This window comes from Gracilinanus agilis, chromosome 4 (genome assembly GCF_016433145.1).
Source record: "Gracilinanus agilis isolate LMUSP501 chromosome 4, AgileGrace, whole genome shotgun sequence".
Classification (NCBI taxonomy): Eukaryota; Metazoa; Chordata; class Mammalia; order Didelphimorphia; family Didelphidae; genus Gracilinanus; species Gracilinanus agilis.
Window position 1 is genome coordinate 387572923 of NC_058133.1, and position 20674 is coordinate 387593596.

The 20674-nt window shown below is 36.5% G+C and overlaps 1 protein-coding gene across 1 annotated transcript in view; it reads right to left on the bottom strand.

Annotated features, from left to right (window-relative positions):
- Positions 1-20674, bottom strand: part of EPB41L2 (erythrocyte membrane protein band 4.1 like 2) — a 268113-nt gene that overhangs the window by 37427 nt on the left and 210012 nt on the right. Inside the window, exons 10-14 of the mRNA XM_044675431.1 lie at positions 18547-18719; positions 11549-11715; positions 6214-6276; positions 4174-4320; positions 2613-2714 (exon numbers count right to left, since the gene is read on the bottom strand). Coding sequence (XP_044531366.1) covers positions 2613-2714; positions 4174-4320; positions 6214-6276; positions 11549-11715; positions 18547-18719 — 652 coding nt within the window. The remainder of the gene's footprint in view (positions 1-2612; positions 2715-4173; positions 4321-6213; positions 6277-11548; positions 11716-18546; positions 18720-20674) is intronic.

A 20674-nucleotide genomic window follows, 5' to 3' on the forward strand; every position in this document is an offset into this window, starting at 1 on the left:
TTTAAAAGATGGGAGAGGGGGAAAAAATCAAAATGCACCTCAAGCAACTGTGAGAAGGGCGAGGAAGAAAGCATTTCAGAAGGTACACTATAATTCACAACTGAGCCCTCTGCTGTCCGAGTGCTGGTTGATGTGAAGGTGGCTTTCATGCTAGCAGAAAAGCCCTCTTTACTAAATAAAATGGACGTTATCTCCTCTTCTAGGCTCTAGACAGTCAGAAAAGGGAAAGCAAAGAATTAACACTGAAAGAAAGGATACAGAAAATAGCGACCTAGGAAAGGAAAGGTTACACAAGATAGGAAACAAAAAGAACAACATAAAATAGTAAGAAAGAAGTTCTCGTTCTGAAAAGGTTCTCTGGGATTCACCATTTCACTCTCCTGCTTCAGAGCCTTGGATGGCTCCCTATGACCTGTAGGATAAGGTCCACTACTCTCTTGAATACTGAGCCTCAGTCTAGCCTCTCCTCATTGACCCCCAACAATTCCATCCTAGTAGGCAAATGTTTTGAGTAAATTAATATTGAAAAGAATTGATAAGGAGCTAAAGGAAACATTTCCTAAATCAGAAATTCCTGAATCAGAAATCAGAAAACATGGCCCAATAGGCAAGGGAAAAATTTGTAAAAAAAATCATGTGCCTCTGAAAAAGACAAGACACAATGGATTCATTCATCTTTCAAATTTGGGGGCTTAAATTGTCCAAGGTCATTAAGTGGCTTCCCCAGGTTACAAAGACAGTTAAGTATCACAGGTATTATTTGAACCCAAGTCTTTAGGTTCCAGAGACAATGCTCTTTCCACTGTACTATACAACAAAAACTACTAAATTAGTAGTAATGAATTTACAGAGACAATGAAAACCCAGCAAGGAAAGGAAGAAGAAAATGAGATACACTTTCACGAAATAATAAAATTTCACATTCACTTAGCACCGCAAAATTTGTAGTATGCCTTTCTGTACCAAGTCTCAGAAATGCCCGTTTTTAAGAGATGGGCAAAGTAAAATTCAGAAAAGTCAGGATATTTGTTCAAGGTCACATTGCTAGTGTCAGGGTCACAACTAGATCTTAATTATATCTATAATGTTCTTTCATCTGCATTCTATCAAAAAGAGTTGAACAAAGTTTTAGGTGTATTACAGTGAGCAGGTTCCCAACTAAAAATCATACAACGATGGTGAAAAAAATGCTATTTAATTTATGAGGAAAAACTTGAAAAATAACAAAGCTGTAACCTATTCTATTATGAAAAATGAGGATAGCAAGGTTTTAAATGTCTATACCCATATTTTAAATAGCCAAAAATACAACTCTTAAATAGAATGTTAAATTAACTAAACTGGGATCAATCTAGAAAAAATCTGCTATTCCTCTTTTTACTCTCAATTGATTATAATGTCATCATTAAGGATGCCAAAATGAAAAAAATCTTTTGATTTTCATTAAAATTGGGCTGTCTTTGTATATAAAGGTGAATTAGGCTGGAAGAATGTGAGGGCTGTGGACTAAGAGACCTATTCTTAGTAGAATTCCTAATTGTATAGATGAGGAAAGTGAGGCAAACTCCCTACCATTAAGTGAAGTAACTTGCTCAAAGTTTCTGACTCTCCATTAGCAAGTCAGCAATGTGTTCTGAGTTTCTTCTGGAGCTATGTTAAATGTCTACCCTTAAGTAGGAGGGCATTGGTAAAGGAATAGCTAACTGGTTTTTTGAGGGGTACACGGAACTGATGAAAATTAAATCTGGGGCCCTGGCTTCATTAGCCAAGTACTCTAACCTACTGACCTAATTAGCCCTAGAGAAAAATGTCTTTCTACAAAATACTTCCTTTTCCTTTAACCTAAGTTACTCTTGTACAAATGGGGATTGAGTAATTCAAAGTGTCCCCTCAAAAAAACTAACTTCCCTAAGAGCAAGACCACACTATTTCTTTTGCATCCTTCCCCTGGGTACTCTGCACATGGCAGATCCAAATACACAATCACCACTGGTACTAACTGCCCTCGAGTAAGGCAAACATTTGCTCTGCAATACATAAGACACAAAAAACACTGGAGAAATAAGAGAGTGAGCGAACTCTAACTTGCAATAACTAGCACTGCTCTTTCAAAAAGCAGAGGCTGCTCTGGTGTTTAATGGGCTATTATTGTAATATATCACTACCTTTTTCTAGGCTCGAAGGTTTAATGAAAATCCAGGCCCATCATATTTCTAATTTTGAACACAATCACTTCAGTTAGCATCCATAATTGCCACTTCGACAATTTCAACACAATGCTTGGGAACAGCTCTGCAAACAAGCATTTTCATGCTTTTTCACAAGGGCCAGCCACCTCAATGAAATGCAGCGATTTTGCCTTGGATGCATGGTAGATAACAGTCACTGAAATAAGTTGTGATCTAAAAAATAACAGCCATATTCCCAAGAAACACTGTTACTTAAATGTCATTTTTGATCCATTAACTATCAAAATATTTCTTAAATCCTATCCTAAGGTACGCCCCTCAAAAAAAAAAAAAAAGTTCACAGAAGCAGAAAAGGACCTCCAATAGCTTAGAAAAAGGAAAGGGGAAAAAGCAAAGGCAGATACAAGGATGCAAGGTGAACACCTTGTCCATCTCCTGAGCTTTTTCTTCCACAATCGGGGCCGCTGGGATCTGTTGTTTTTCCTTCACAGGCAAAATATCCATTTTGAAAAGATGGTCTTTTCTCTATTATTGTAAACATCGAAGATAATTAACACATAACACAAATACAGAATACCTATAACAACACAGACATCAAACAATGTAAGTCAGGAGAACAAACATTTCAGAGATGAGACAGTGGTTAAGGTGGGCTTCTGAAGAGTCTTCTCCCTTCTTAATCTTACACACAAACATAGCATCACATCATTGTACATTTATCCATCACAAGAGACATTCATCCGGTTGTAAAACAATGAACTCATTTTATCAATAAATTCTGAGCACCTGGAAGGAAGAACACGATAGTCACAGACAACAGCTACCTATGTGTCTTAAAATTTAATTAGCACCTTAAAAATTTTCAGTCATAAAAATGGAGCCTAATTGTTCAATTGTTTTAATTAACTGCCCTCTAAATTAAATAAATTTTTCTTTTAAACTCTCATGAAGCTTCTGATTGCAACATTTACATACTTTTGTGTTTTTAAGATATAGAAATGACCAAAATGGCATCTTTATATCTGGACCATAAATGGCTGGTGATCTTGTAAACTGCAATTTGAATCCTGACACATAGCAATTAATTCACTAGAGAATTTGAGTTTAAGAGAGGAAACTCTATTTACACATCTTTTAAAAAAGAAAAAAACCAGAATGAGCAGCATAATAAATCACTGGTCTCCCCAAATTTAATACCTATGCCCCATGAAGGTCATTTGTGAGTAACACAGTGGTCACTGGAGCATCACAGCAGGAGTTAGAATAAACAGAGGCTAACCTTTTCATTTCAAAAACATATATCAAGTACCTACTATGTAAGACTAGTATAGTTGCTGGGGGATATAAGGATAAAAATGAAATGATTCCTCCACTCAGGAATATTGAAACAAAGGAGGAACAAAAGGAAAAGAGTATTCTTAAAAAAAAATACTTACTTTAGTTAATAAAGACAAAAAATATGTTAAGCAAAGTATGTTAAGATACGCTTGGAAGAAAATGTTTTAGAACCATTAAGTCTTCATTTCAAAAACAGACAGTTACATAATTGTGTGCATTTTGTCATTTCTGTTAGGCTTAAGAGCTATTCACAGGAATATCATACAAAATTATACATTTCTCACTGACTATATTTAACTATTAAACAAACTTTCTACTACAAATCATACTTTAACCCTCAAATACTCGTTGTAATATCTTTTTGTAGACTTTAATTCATGTGTCAAGGTATTGGAGAAAGAAACCACTGAACTTAAAAAAAAATTAGTCTATCTCTTCTCACATATTCATATCTAAGAATGGTGTCTATGAATACAATAAATTGTTAATATATATTTAGTATTTTAAGAAATTGTTAGAACTTAAAAAATTGAAAGGGAAACATTTCATACCTTCCTGATGGAGACTGCAACATAGCAGGCCAGAAGTTTTAATTTTATTGAATGGCCCAAACAAAACAAATGCTTACAAGTATCTAGTGACATACCCCTTGTGTCTGTTGAGACAAAGGTGTGATACGCCGCTTTTCCCATTCATTGGGACGTGGTTCAGGTGTGGATTCCATAAAATGGCGCTTGAGTTCACTAATGCTAGCCTGATGTTTCAGTATGTCGTCCTGGGTCTTATCCAGGTCCTAGCAATGTGCAACGTAAAAAAAAAAAAAAAAGAAAAAGAAAAAGAAAAAGAAGGGAAAAAAGGGAGAAAAATCCAAAGGGACAAAAAAAGGAAAAAAACCCAGTAGGAAAAAAACAAAAACAAAACACAATAAAGCAAATTTATATAATTGAAAAAATAAAAACAAGAAAAATGCCAAGTCTCAAAAGCCATATTCAATGTTGTCAAAATTTGAAAAAGAGGCAGCTAACTTTCTTGTCCCTATTAACATTTAAGATGTGTCTAATTTTCCTTTCCTTTTTTCCCATCTTTCATTCTAAGAAACTAATAGCAATCTCAGAATATTTATGCTAAAAGAGTCTGAGTATCTTGAAAGAGCTCCATGCCCCCTATTGTTTTATGTGTGTGTGTTGGACTGGAATGAATCATGATTCCTTTTCTTCTTTCCTGTCTCCAATTCTAATAATTTGTTTTTGGCTAATTTTAAAAATTAATTTGGATTCCCCAATCATATAATGAGAGGTTTGGTAGAAAAGTATACTTGTCTGGTTGGGATGGTGTCACGGTAAAAAAAAAAAAGATAACCAAGAGTTGACTGAATTGGCGCAGTCTGCAAATTCCAAGAACTGCTTCTGATACTTTATGGAACTAAAACTATGAAGGTAGGCTGCTGCCAAGGTTTGCTTAGGGATTCAACTTAGGTATCCATCTAAAAGCAAACATACCCCTGGTTATAAAATACACAAGCAGCCTTCTGTCATAATCATACTTTACCAAGTGTGACATATACATAGGCAAGGGAGAACCAAAAACTGGGCTCCTCAAAGTTTGACAGCTGCTCATTTTGAGAACAGCAAATCTTACTTATGGGAGTAATGGTACCTATTAAGCAAAATGTTCTTTAAACTTTGAGATTCAAGGAGCAAACTGTATGTTATCATGTCTTAAGTCCCTCTCCCTGGTACAGAGGGGGCAAACCATCATGCATCTCCCAAAATTAGCTATTCCACATTCATGCACAAGCAGAGTAACTGTTTAAGAGACTCATATCACTATTTTAAAAATAGAAAACTGTAAAAAACAAAACAAAAACTAACACCTTTGCATGGCATGGAAAAATTACTGTGGCTTGAGATCAGGCACATTTCTTGGATTTCTTCAAAGCAATGTTATGCATTACACTTTGCAGGATTTTAGTAAGTTATGAAAAATACATTTCTAGCAATTATCAAAGCTGCCAAAAAGCAACCAAAGAGATTAGTCAGATTACTTTGATTTGCAAATTTCTTATACACATATCACATATTCTGTCTTAAATATGAAGGGAAAAATGTAAGTTCTGCTGTGACACAGGGAATTCAACAGGGGCCTCTTGCAGAATGAATAAGTTCTTTGTTTTGTAATCAATAGAATCTTATCAATTATCATGCTGTCAAAAAGAATGTCTGAATAAATGTTTATGTTCCCAACTCCAAGGTTTCTACACAAAAGGTGTGGATGAAGTTCAAGGGGTTAAATGGTCAAGTCGTGAATTTTAAAATATCTTAGAAAGCATAGACCTATTGATGGGAACAGAAAGTGAAATAGAAACTCTCTAAAATCTATATCCAGAGGCCTATAGAGAGATAAGTAGGTTTATTTACAAACCCACATCTGATTTTAAAAGGTTCATTGATCAAAATTTCATTCAACGATATTTTTTCCCAGTTGCCACTTCAAGAACTTCCAGAAGATATATTCTCAGAAGCTACTACAAGAGAACAAGACTGACAACATGCACTCCCAAATGGCATTTCCCCATGCATTTCATGCACTGTGCTCATAAAGGATTGACAGCCAGCCTGCAGTGACCTCCCATCCTTAGCAGCCTGGCAGCCATAAAAACAGAATGGGTTTCTTAGATTATACAAACCTCCAACATTAAATTGCTATGTCTGACATAAATATTTTCCCCTTCTACTCTCAAGGAATTCTTCTGTGAAATTAAATCACACACAGAGGGGAAAAAAGGCAAATAGAAACATAAGTGTATCAACAAGCACCAGAAATGAGCCAGATTTTGATAATCTGAGACTTTAAAAATAAATGGGAGCAAAAACCAAAGCCACCACTCAAACCAAACTCACAAATAAACTTGGCAAGCTTCTCCCAAATAATAATAATGGCAAGCAGCAACTACCAGATGTTTAATTTTAGGAAGGGGGAAAAACAAAAAAGCATCCACCACCTCCAATTGTGTTTCCTCTTCTTCAGTTCCCGCCTAAAAGGGCACACAGCAAATCACCAGGAAAAAAATGGAGTATTAGTGTGACTTCTAAATCAATACAACTGAGTTCTGCTTAAGGTTAAAATACCCAGTTCTAACTTTACCAACCTGTATCGTTTCAGTCTCAGAAGCAGCTGTAAACTTTAAGCCACTCTGGTCTTCCTTCACCTAAGGTGGTTGTACAAATAGTTGAAGTAATCTTTTGCAAGGGTGAAATGGTCGAGATGGGAAGCTCCATTTTCTTGCTCTCTCTCTTTTAGCCCCTAAATTTTGTTTTGCTTTTGAATACCTTTCCCATTGGTGAGTGAAAAATTGGATTCAGTGCAAAGCAGCACAGTTCACAGGACACTGGAACTGGGAGAGGTCTTAGGGATCATCTAGTCCAGCTCCCTTAATTTTAATGTATGATGAAACCAAGGCTCAGATTGGTTAGGTGACTTGTCCAAGGTCACACAAGTATTAAAGTGGTAGGGCCTGGATTCAAACTCAGATCTTTTGACTACAAATCTAGGAATCTTTACACTGTACCAAAATCCTCCTTTAATCAACTCTAATTTCAAATATCCAAGTTAGTTGGCTAGTTGAAGGGAGAATATGTAACTTAAAATAAAACTGGGAGTTAGATTTTCCTAAGGATAAATGTTCCATGTATGCTTGTCAAGTATTTGAGAGTTCTATATTTAAAAAAAAAAAAAAAAAAAGAATCAACACTTTGTACTTGCTTATTTATGTTTTCAAAAAGCTTCCAGTTTTAAATAAAATGTTAGGATGTGGTTACCTGTTTACCTTTATGAAGGATGAATCAAATCAATATAAAAGAAAAAATAATCTTAGACCTCAATTATGTCACCACATTAGGAAAATCTGAAAAATTCTCTAGTTTCCCAGGAGAATGTATTTGAATCTTGAATTACATTCCCCAAAATAAGACTGAAAAGAGGAAGAGAGATTAAGAGGAATTCACTAGTTTTGTCATCAATGAACAATATGTTTTCTAGCTCCATTCTCTATGAAAACATTTACTTCATTATCATAAAACTCAACATTTTTAAAGGATTTCCCGTGTGCAGAGCAACACAATGAAGCCTAAGAGGTTTGAATTTTCAAAGTGCAAACTAGATAGAGGCAAGCAATTACTAAACTGTGAGTCATAATGTACTGAAATATTTCAAGAGTATCTGAAAACTCAGTTTATCTAGCTAAAGGAAAACACAAAGACTGTCCTGAATTTAGAAAGCACCATCTTCTGAGAAGCTCATGAAGATCTGCATAGTTTATCATATGGTCACAACATTCCTATAAGGTAAGTAGAAGGTACTGTCTTTTTACAAATGTAGGAACTGTGGCTCAACAACCAAAAAAAAAAAAAAATCAGTTTAATATCTATCCCTTTTTAGTTCTAAACACAACCATTTAACATTGCTGTGTTATTCATTCAACTGACTTTCAATAGTACCATTTTCTTCACAGTACACAGGACTGATTTCCAAATTATAGTATTCGGTACACATTTGCATTTTAAGTCTATAATAAACGTTTCCAGTTTTTCATAGCCATTAGGCATTATTTGCTTGTAGTAAACAATGGGATGAAGACACCAAATTAACCAATAGCACTTATCAAAAGAAAGCAGTAGACTGTATTTTCTGACTATGAAATAGGGGTTGGTTAATTTAGGGACAATTTCTAAAAATCAATTCTCTGTCTACCAATAATCAAGTAATAAAAATTGTCAGATCCCCATTCCAAAGAGAGAACACCATGATGTTCCATACTATCTAGGAATACATTAAAATTAAAAAAGATCCTATTCTCCTAAGGAATTAATAACAATGTAACATTTTCCCCTTAGACTAACTAGTACTGAAATTTTAAGCTTCATGGATGATCCATGTAAAAATGTATTTGAAATCCACGACAGTCCAATAAAAGGACTATAATGTTTCAAGATTGTGGCTATAGTTTACCTCTAGCAGATTTAAGAGTAAATCAATACTGAATTATAAATGTCTTATTTTTAAAAAGATTAAGAAGGGATAGGGGAGGGAAGGAGGAGAGGCCAGACGATAGCCATCAAACCAAAAAAGGATGACTTTGTATCACAGTGGTAGACATGAACAAATCCAGGTGTGCAGGGTACCTGCTAATGGCGGAAGCCTGAGCTTGATGGATTTGAGTTAATAAAAGCCTGGCACCAGTTATGGTGAATGCCTGAGAGGTATTTGGGGAAGGCAAACTAGACCAGGCTGGCCAAAGCTTCCATGCCAATGAGCAGTGGGATCAAGCCCAGGGATGGTCACTGTACTTACAGCCTGAGTGAGACAGGGAGACTCAAACTCAAACTCAAACTCAAACTCAAAAAAAAAAAAAAAAAAAAAAAGGCATGGGGGAGTGGACATTGGGGGGCAAGGGAGAATGAAGCTAAAAAAATTCTACTAAACAAGCATTTCTCCACATAGCAGGTCCTTCATATAAACCAAGTTTACTTTTTAGAGACAGCATTCATGGGTTGTGTATAGACAAGAGGAGGAAAGAATCAGGACCAATAGAACCAATATGGACCATTTAAACAATGGCAAGATTTTCTGCATGTGTATGTGACTTTTTTTTTGTTTTTTAAACAAATTACCAGGATTGGCTATGGCTAATTCAAATTTACTAGCAAATCACATCATATTCTACTCTGAAGTCGGGTCACTATAGCTATAGGGCGGCAGTCAACATAATTTTTACATTAACTTCTCATGCACCAATATAGTTACTTGTGAAAATGAGTGAAGCTCTACTTTTCTGAAAGTAGGTAGTGAGAAAGTTTATAAGCTACAGTTTCTACTTGATGTCAGGAAGCATAACGAGATTCAGGGTGTTTTCATCAAGCTGAAGAATTTCAGTCTATGTAGAAGCAATTAAACAACAGGGCTACACACCTCCTCTTCCTCTGCTTTGTCATGCAGGTCATTGTCATAAGAGGTGTTTAATGAAGTTGTCTTAGGCTCCAGGTAGCAGAGAGATAGAGCGAGAGGAAGGGAGAAGGTGAGTGAGAAAGGGACGGACTGGAAAGCAGAAAGCAACAGCCCAAAGATGAGGAGAAAAGAAGGAATAAATGAAGGCGATGTGATAGGAACATAATGCTGGAGGTCCGCAGGAAGGAAGGAGACGCAAACCTTGGGGAGGCTGGGGAAAGTGAGGTACCCATCTTCATCAAGCAGTGAAGGGAAGTTAGTGGGAAAGCATTTGCAGAAATTGAATGAAAAGTAGCCAAACTCAGTATCTTGGTGGTCAGCACCTTTAAGAGTTTTCCCATGAACTGGAGAAGGGTAGCAGTGCTTAGCTGGGGACAGGGTCAGGTCCAAGATAGAATCCAGTGGGGATACTTCAGAATCGCCATGCCCTGAAGTTTCACTTAGAGAATTGAATTCCAAGCTTTCTAGTGTGATTTGTTCCACCTCCCCAAAGAGGTCTTCCTCTGAAATGTCGGAAAGCAGTTCCATTTCAGGGATTGGTAATAGGTTTGCAGATCGAGGTGAAAAACAGTGAATGGGTGGTGATGGTGGGTAAATGGAAATGGACTATTCATGGTTAAATAAAATAAAACATATGTTTGTAGGAAAAAAAAGAAACGCATGGGGAATGGGGGTGAGGGAGGAGAGAAAAAAGAAATGGATAGTTAGTGAAAACTTTTACCTAGCATAATGGCGAGTATTCCCAATCATTAAGTTAAATCAATGACCCATTTTTTGCCATTTTTAAAAAAAGACTAACTGGATTATTTTTATCCTATAAAATCCTAGATGACTAGTGATTTAAATAATTATTTGAGAGATGGCTACAAAAGTTTTTGTGACTGTGAATTGATCACTGAGTCTTACTGTAATCACTTTCAACAGAAAGATACCAAGAGAGATTCAAAGCATTTGCAGAAAAGGCAGTAGTCAGAGTAGCACAGGGAGGATTAGCAGATAGGATTATCAAACTTGAAATGGTCCTATTATTTCCTTGGTAATGAATCCCAAAATAATAACTCTCAAAAAGCAAGTAGAATTTGGTTCAAACTGATCCATTCTTACAAAAACAACTGGGTTAACCATTTCAGAGACCTGATGATGAACCTCCCTGACTGGCTAATATATGAATAACTCTAAAAGTGGTACTTATGCCAATTTCCTGGTAGCCCAAAGTGGTACCCCTTCTTTGACATAGTTTATAATCTTTAAAAACCAAATGATTTACAAATACATCATGGTCATACATTCCTTAAAACTATAATGTGAGGAATTCAATTTTTGACTAGGAAATCACAATTTAGCAATCTATCCTGATAGTTTAGTTTCAGTAAATAACTTTTAGTTCTCTTCAGGTCATCCAACCTCTATCATGAAAACACAGGTTTAGTTTTAGAAATCATCTTAAAAGTTTTCAATTTGGAGGATACAATTAGTAAATATAAGTGCTAAGTGAAATTCTCCTCTGTCAAGGTTAAAGCAAAATAATTAATAAATTTAGAAGATGGTTCTCCAAGGGCACTCAGAAAGCATATACCACTTCATATACAAGGCAAGGTCCAATAACATATCATGTTTGCAACCTTACTTCATGAGGAGAATATTTTTGAAAAAAAGAGAGGCACAGGACTGTTAGTCATGTGAAATCGAACCAACATACATTCAATGCAGATGGAAAACCCATCACAGTGCTTGTCACTAGAGGATGTAAATGTATAGTAAGTATAGGAAAATAAATTTTAAAAATCTAGGTAGTAGTTTGCAGGAATCTACAAAACATGTTGCTACCTGAGCCTATATAGGCCAGAGTCAAAACAGACCCCCAAACCTAAAACTTTTTTTACATATTTGGTAATGAAATCTCTCTCAGAGAAAATGATGTATACTCAAAATGTTTTGATTCCTGGTATATCAAATATTACTGACTTGTCTCCAGCACAGAAAAGTATTTGAAAAACTATTATTCTAACTGATCATACCTTTCCTTCAGTAGTAAACTGCAATTGTGGAGTTTTGGTTGGGCTTCTAAATTCCCTTCTGCCATCTCCATCTTGAAACATGCTATGGCTGGCAACTCCAAGGCCATAAACAGAAACATCACCAGCAGGGCCAGAGAAATCCTTTTGGTCTACAACACCAACAGGGGCTAGGGAAGAAGAACATGGTAGTTATATTTGATATCACATATGTTGTAAAATCCCATACTCGGGCTATTAGAAATCTGTAAACACCTGTCTGAGAATATGCCAAATTGAAAGGAAGACACGAATATGTGCACACCACCACTTTAATTGTATATATGTAAATAGGAAGCTGGTATTTCCAAATACATTCTTACCTGTCTACCACTCTCACAAATGGTGCATACACTTGTGCTTCCTTTTATATGTGCTCCCAGGGAAGACAGAAGAACCATCACTCGAAACCTCCTCTTTTCCAAAAGTTTTCTATTTTTGTTGAGGGCACCACTGCCTCTCCAATCACCTAGATCCACAATCTCATTAATTCTTGACTATTTATTCTTCCTTCACACCCTATAAACTAGTCAATTGCCAAACTTTATCGATCAAATCTCCTCAAATCTTGAATCTATTCTTTTCTTTCCATTCCCACAGATAAATAATAATAAAACTCCAGTGGCTTCCTTTAACTCTCTGGGATCAAATACAAAATCTTTTGGGGTTCAAAGGTCTTCATAACCTCTCTCTCTGCTCCCATTCTTTCCAGTTTTCTTATATTCCTTCCTCTCCCCCAAATTCTCTGTGATTGTTTGCTATTCCAACAAGATGCTTCATCATCTCCTGGCTCAGAGCCTTTTCCCTAACTATCTGCCATTCTTGCCTCTGGTTTCCCAGAAGTCCAAACTAAAATCCTATCTTCTACAGGATGCCTTTTCTAACCCCTCTTAACTCTAATGCCTTTCCTCTGTTAATTATTTCCTATTTATCCTCTATGTCACTTGTTTGTACATGTTTGTTTGCTTGCTGTTTCTCTTATTAGATTGAGAGTACCTTCAGGCCAGAGGCTGCCTTTGCCTTTGTGTCCTCAGTGTTTAGTACAGTGCCTGGCACGTAGTGGGCCCCTATGAATTCCTCACCAATTCCCAGGAACATCACTCTAGTTTAATCCTTCATTCTCTAACCTAGGTTATGGCATTGCCTCCCAGCTGGCCACCCTGATTCTAAATAGCCTACCTGCAGATATTTCTAAAGCACAGTGAGGGAATCCTGTCATTCCTTTGCTGGGGACAGTCCTTTAGGCCTCAGCAGCTTTCTAGGAGAAAACAAACTCCTAAGAGGGGCATTGAAAGTCTTTCAGGGTCAGGCTCTTACCAATCTGTCTCCTTCACACACTCCATATTCTGGCCAAATGGGCCTACTCGCTGTTTCCAGTGACACAACAGGCCAGCTTCCACCTCCACATCTTGGCACGGCCTGTTCCTTCCCCAGTGCCTGGGAATTAGCCCTCTCTGGCCTAGGGCCACCTCCTGCATAAGTAGTTTGTATATATTTTACTGTGTACACGTGGGCCCTGCCCGCTCACCTCCATGGAAGGCACACTTCTAGAGGTCAGAGATGCTTTCATTTAGATCACTATATGGGTCTGACACACAAGTGAGGTGCTTACTAAATTCTGATGGAATGAATCACTCAAGTTCTATCCTACACAGTCCTATAGAGCCAAGATGTAGAGAGGTTACTATAGAATAAGCATTAAAACATATGTTGAGCTTAAAATACACTATTCTCAACATCATTAATCACTCAAATAGATCTCCAAGGCTAATTTGTTTTATTATAGCACTGGTCAATAGGGGGAGCTCTAAGATTAGCTGAATGTGTAAACAGAAGGAATAAAGGATTGAAACATAATTTGTAGCTAATGCTTTAAACAGAACTTGAGCAGAGACTCTGAAAACATTAAAACCCATCTTAAAAAAAAAAAAAAAAGAATTCTCTACTCTCAATTGTAAACTCAACTGACAGACCAAAACAATTAACGCCAAAGTGGGTCTACAGATACTTAATTCCTTTGTTTTCTGTGGGTATTTCCCCCTCAGAGGGCAAGATGATTCAGAAAATTAGCACAAACCCATCTTAGCCTTGAAAAATTCAATGCTTGTTAAAGTGACTAAGGTTGATTTTATTCTAGCAGTTTCTGTGCAGATATTTACATGATTTTTCCTCACATTGGTCTGATCAGCCATAATCATACAAGCAGTACACTGACTTCAACATAGTGATGTCATTTTGTTCCTCTGAGTACAAATGACAACCACCACTACCGCCACCTTCAAAAAGTTTGGCTGGTCCCAGGAGGGGTTTAAAGAATCTGGGCTGGAAGGAATCAGAGAAGTCAAATAATCAAACCAGCACATTAATAAGAATCCTCTCTATAACTTAACTTGATTTCCGGGTGGTGAGGAGAGAGGAAAGATGTAGAGAGGTTACTACAGACAAAGGATTATATCTCATTGCTACCTCCAGGGTAAGTCCATTCTACTCTGGGTAGCTATAATTATTAGGAAGCTTTCATTTAGGTCAAATCTAAATCTGCCTCTCTGTAGCTTCAACAACTTATTTCCAATAAAGACAATCCTTCAAGTTCCGATCATCTATACCAACGCTGAGCAAACAAAGAAGCTCTGGGGGCAGCTAAGTTGATCAGCAGATAGAGTGCCAGGCCTGGAGTTGAGAGGACCTAGGTTCAAATCTCATCTCAAACACTTTCTACTTTATATGACCCCTGAGCAAATTACTTACTTCCATTTGCCTAGCCCTTGCCCTTCTATCTTAGAGTTGTTACTAAGTCAGAAATTAAGGGATTTAAAAAAAAAAAAAAACTGACACACTAGAAGGGCATACCAAAATAGGTCACAAGCATTTAACTAGGTTCTCTTTCCTTATTGGTACTGGGTTGGATGAATTTTTGTTACTGTTTTTGGGTTCTTTTAACTGGTTTTTATATTATATTTTTGTTCCTTCTCACTCACTTTGCTCTTGGGCCAAGTAGAATAGGTCCACCATAATAAAACAACCCTTCAAATACTTGAAGACAACTATTATTCCTCCCTGAAGTCACCTATTCTCCAGAAAAAAGTACCTCCAGTTCCTTCAACTGATTTTTATAGGCATGAACCCCAAACTGTTTGCTGTCTCATTTGACACTTACCAATTTAACAATGTCTTATCATGTTCCTACTAAATCTTTTCTCATAGGTTTATAAATTTAGAACTCAAAGGGACCCTTTAGAGGCCATCGAAGTGGAACCCCTCATTCTATAGAAACAATCTTTAAAAGTTCAGTGATTTGCCTGGTGTTACAAAGGGCACTGTGACCATTAGAATGAAATATCTCCAGGGTTCTCCAATTGCTCTTTAAATGATATTCACAGGGATAGGAAGAAGGATCATTCCTGTGATTTCAATGGTAATGGGAACTCCCAATGAGGAACTCTCTTTGTCAATACATGTTTGACACCTTTTCTCCGAAACTTATGAAATTCTTTAAGTAAATTAGGGTCCCAGGCTCCATGTTTTATGGGCCCCAAGCCTTACTATGATTAATCTGTAAGGTCACAAGGTAGGTAACTAGAGCCCCTCAAAAGAGACTTGAAGCTAATAAGAGAAATACAAGTTCCTCCCTTCTTCCCCTTCCTGGTCCAGACTAATTCAGTAAGCCAAATTACCATACGTAAAGTCTGCAAAATGTTTAACAACTTTATAGCAATATCTGTCTTCAAGTAAGGAAAGGAGGGAAAGAAGAAAAGTGAGAGGGAGGGAGGGAAAAAAGAAAGAAAGTGAGAAGGAGGGAGGGAAAGAAGGAGGAAGGAAGGGAAGGAGGAAAGGAAAGAAGGAAGAAAAGAAGAAAGCAAGCAAGCAAACTTGGCAAACAGAACAGAGAAATCTTAGCAGTTTATGTGGAGAGAAAAGCAGGATGCTGCTCCCCACAGGGAGGAAATCAGAGATGCTTCTAAAATAAGAAAAAACAAAGCCAAATGGCATGTCAATCAGAGTGAGTGCTGATAAATATGTTGGGGGGGGAGGAAGGGGGGAGACGGGACACAGGACGTGGCAATGCTTGATATAGGATAGCCATAAAGATCAAATTTGTTTTGAAGAAGGTAAGATAACCTAACCCCCAAGTTGCTCACTAGCTGTCTAGTCATCTATCTGCATGAAAAGCCTTCTATCTTAATTTCCACAATAGTCTCCAAGAACAGACCACATCTGATGAATTATAACATCCAAGACAAAGAGCAAAAGAGAATGAAGCACTGTGTAATGTTTGGTGTTACTATTTGCAAACTCATTGTTTTCAGATACACATCTACTGTGGCCCTCTGTGCTTCCTGGCCACACAACATGGTGGGCTTCCCTATGAGAAGCTGAGATGCCTCCTCTCTTCTAGAAGACTAGTCTGATAAACTGCCTATCAGGGCAGGGTAGAAAGAGACCACCAGAAGAGGAGGTAAAATATATCCAAATCTAGTCCAAGCTCCACCACTTACTATTTATGGGACTTTGAGCAAGTTACTTAATTTACTGAGTTTCAGTTTCTTCCTCTATCAAACACAAACAAGGATAGATATATGCCCAGGCTACCTTATGATGTTCACATGAAAATCAAATAAGATAAAGCATGTAAAAGTGCTTTACAAGAGACAAAGTAGTATTATAATAGCTGGTTGGTGGCAATGGGAAATAGCTTAAAATGAGACTTAAAGAAAGACAATATTCCAAGGTAAAGAGTATTTTTTTAAGTTAGAACACCAAGAAAATAGCAATTTCCTATGATATAGGAATTCTGTGTGGCAAGGAGTATATATGTGCAACATGGGCTAGTGCCTTTTGGTATTAGAAAGGAATATCTCACCTGATGTACTAGAGGATGGGCTAACAACATCTTGAGTGGTGAATGTAAAACCACGGTGAATAAAATGTCGAATTTGTGAGTTTAGTCATTTATTCTAGACCATCTTTTTGCATTTTTTGGTTTCATAAGAAAAAAAGAGGTGGATTTTCCAAAGATTTCTGTGCTAGAAGATTTAAGAAAAGTATAGTAGGCACTTAATAAATGTTTGCTAATATAGTGGGATAAATAAGTTACCTGAGGGAATCATGAGATTCTCCATATTATACATTTTATATACTGAGCTAATAATACGTGCTAGGCAATCCTTTCATGTCGAGAAAGCATTTTTAAGAGTGTTGGATATAGGAGAGCTAGGTTCAAATCCCATCTCAGACTTTACTTACTGTGTGATCTTAGACAAATTACATGAACTCTCAGTTTTAGTTTATAAGGAGATATAATACTAGCATTATCTCACCAGGGCGTTGTAAGAAAATCTCTTTGCAGACACTCAAACATTAAATGAGAAATGTGAATAATCTGAAGGACTGGATTCATACTTTGCAAAGATAATTTAAAAGGTGCTTTCACAATATAATAAATTTATAGCAACTTAGTTTCTTGTAATTTTATTGGCTTCTGGTGAGAACCAGCAATCAACTCGTTTTTGTTTGTTTTTACTAAGACTAGAATTAAAAATTCTACTTTTACTTGTCTCATGGATTGGAAATTATATTTGGAGGTTATATTTCTTTGGATAACAAACCATCTACACCAGTGATGGGCAAACTATGGCCCTCAGGCCAGATGGGGCCCCCTGAAATGTTCTATCCAGCTGCACGACATTATTCCTAATCTGATACAATGAAACTTCAAAAGAGTTGCCTTAGAAACAGACTGACAGATGAGCATTTCCTTTCCTTTGGCCCCCTCTTTAAAAAGTTTGCCCATCACTGATCTATACTGATCATCTCTTATTCATGCATATATGGGGAGAGAGGCAATACTAAGATATTTCTATGTGAAAGACACAGAAAAAGAAAGGAAAAAAGGAGACACAGAAAAAAAAGAGGAGAAAAAAAAAGAAATAGAAAGGAGGTAAGAGAAGCCACAGAGATGAATGAATGACAAAAAAATTAAGTGTTTACTATGTGCCAGGCACTTACTGAGAGGATACAGACAAGAAAAGTAGTTAGCCTGGTCCTCAAGAAGCTCAGTTTCTAATACAGAGAGATATTTATAGAGAGTAGGGAGGGTGAGCTGAGCCATAGGGGAACAATGATATGATCTATCCAATCGTAATGGCAGCCTAAATTTGCTTAAGGATCTTAAGAGAGGAGAGATAAAGAAAACTGAACATCAAAGTATATGTACTTTCAACTAGAATTATAAGGAAAGAACATCTCTAAATTATGCAAACTTAGTGCATGTTAACAGAAATACTGAATAAGATGTATATATAGTACAATTTTGTTTGCAATTTTACCTCTTGCAGATGCTGTATAGGCTATAAACATGACAATTCCTTTTAAATTATATTATCATAAAGCTACCATTCATATATATATAAAACCCTGAAATTAATATTTTGCCACTATTTTACATATTTAGTGAAGTTTTATAGAAGCAAAGTCTTTGCTGCCAAAATACCTACAGTAAAATCTAAATGACCAAAGATCTTGTCAAGCAGAAATAGTTATTAGCTGTCACTTTTTCATATTTGTATCTTGTATACAGAGACTTAATGATCATTAGCAATGATCCCCTCAGGGTAGAAAAGATTATGAATTATGAAATACCATTAAAATAGAAGGAATACTGAACTATATTATGAATATTTCAGCCACTGATGTATTTTATTCCTTAAAACTTGGTAACCCACATATCTGATAAAACCAACCATGTTATCTGAATAATAGAGCTTAACATAGTTATATTGAAATACAATCACAGAGCCCAGATTAAGAACTCTTCTAATAATTGGTTTCCTTGGTAATCTTATATTTTTCCACTTCAAAATATTATTCTGGAATGGGGTTCCACAGAGTTAACAGATTGCCAAAGGGGCTGTGATACAAAAAAAGGATAAGAATTCTTTCTTTATAATTACTAATTTTCTTACCTCCATCAAGACTTCTTGAGACCCGTTTGCTGGATGTACGCTCAAAATATGGAGCTGGTCTGTCTATAAGGGTGCTTGCCTGTCGGGTCTGGGCTTGAGTACGGCCACTATATCGGAACTTAGACCCCAAAGTGAGGAACTTAGCCTTTGGTGGCTGTTCGGGTGACACAAGCCTATATAGGGCAAAAATAAAATAAAATCAGAATTTAAAGCTAAGGTTCAGGAAAAAAAACCCTAATTTTTAAACCTTTAATTCTCTGCTTAGCATCTAACTTTTCAACTAGAGTATGTTCACTCAATTTTGAAAACTGAAGACTATTACTCTCAAATAATATCATGTGCTCTAAAGAAGGTTTATAAATAAAAACCAAACCTTCCCAGTCCTCCCTTCTTATTTCTCTCATATAGAAATAAAACAATAAAGAAGATAAATATTTATTAAGAGTCTACCATGCTTCACTTTTATTTCCTCCATAAATTTTTCTCTAGTGTAAGCAGTATCTTCTTTCACATTATGACAAACATGGAAATGTGTATTATATGATAACATGTACTACCCATATCATATTATTACCTGCCATCTGAGGAGGGGAGGGGTGGGAGGGAGGCAGAAAACATGACTTGCAAAATGTCAATTCCTGAAAATTTTATCGACATGTAATCTGGAGTTGTTATATATTATATATATAGTCTACTATGTGCCAGGCACTGTGCTAAACATTTTACAAATATTATCCTATTTAATCCCAATAGCCCTGTGAACTGAGCATTATCACCCTCATTTTACAGTGGGGGAAATTGAGGCAGACTGCTTTAGTCACAAGAGCTGTACTGCTACTAGGTGTCTGAGACTGCATTTCAACTTAGATCTATTTTTAAATAATTTTTTAAACCCTTACCTTCTGTCTTTGAAGCAATACTAAGTATTGGCTCCACAGTAAGGGCTAGGCAATTGGGGGGGGGGGGGGGGGCGGCGCTAACTGACATGCCTTCAAGGGTCACACAACTAGAAAGTATCTGAGGTCAGATTTGAATCCAAGATATTCCATTTCCAGGTCTGGGCAATGTATCCACCAATTCACCCAGTTGCTCCAAAATTTAGATCTTTTCTTGATTCCGGTTCCAATACTCTTATCCACTGTGACCCCTAACTGCTTTTAACAAAAGGAACAAAAATCAACAGTCTTTCCTATGTCTGAATTGTAATAAAAAGAAAAGGCTATAATCAAGGACAAAGTCAGAGTGGTCTTATATGCCTATTGGTTCTAATCCTAATCACCAAGTAATTTGTTTTTAGTCTTTATTCATGGAGTTAAGAGCTATTTCTCCTACAAAAAGATCAGCCAACTCACTGGATCTACTCCATCAAATAATTCTTTCCCATGAAAAAAAGAAAGGAATGAAAGACCAGCACAGATGACTAACATGTTTGCTTGCCAGAATGATTCCATCACTTAAGCCCTAGGTTCACAGAATAAATGATAAATAAAATCAGCAACACAGAATATGAAACATGGTGGCAGACTGTTGCAATTTTAAAAGGGGAAGGGGGGAAAAAGCTTTTTTGGGCTACTAATAGATGGGGATTGTGAACCATCAGGAATACTAGAATATGAATTCAAAGATAACCTCTTTTATTGTGATAGCATGATCTGGTGGGTGAAGCATAGGATGTAGATTCAGGAATATTTGGGTTCAAATTCAATCTGACCCAAACAGTGTGACCTTAGGGTATACTTCTCAAACCTTAAAGCACTATTAAATGCCACTTATTATGATCTGGTCAAGAAACAGGCCAAATAATAGATTAATTATGAAATTTAAGATTTGTCTTCAATCAGTTCTTGAATTTCTCAACCAACTAATGGGTCTTAGCCAATTAATACAATGTGAGGTATGCCGTAAGCCATTTTTCTTTGTCTGTTAACAACTATTAACATGCTGATGGCACTTTACAGTTATAATACAATTTGCTTACATTATCTAATTTGATGTACAATTTGCTTACATTATCTCGTTTGATCTTTACAACAATCTGTGGGCAGGTGTTTTCATTTCCATTTTGGTAATGAGAAAACTGATGGTTAGAAAAACAAAAGGATTTGCAGAAAGCCACTCTACTACTCAG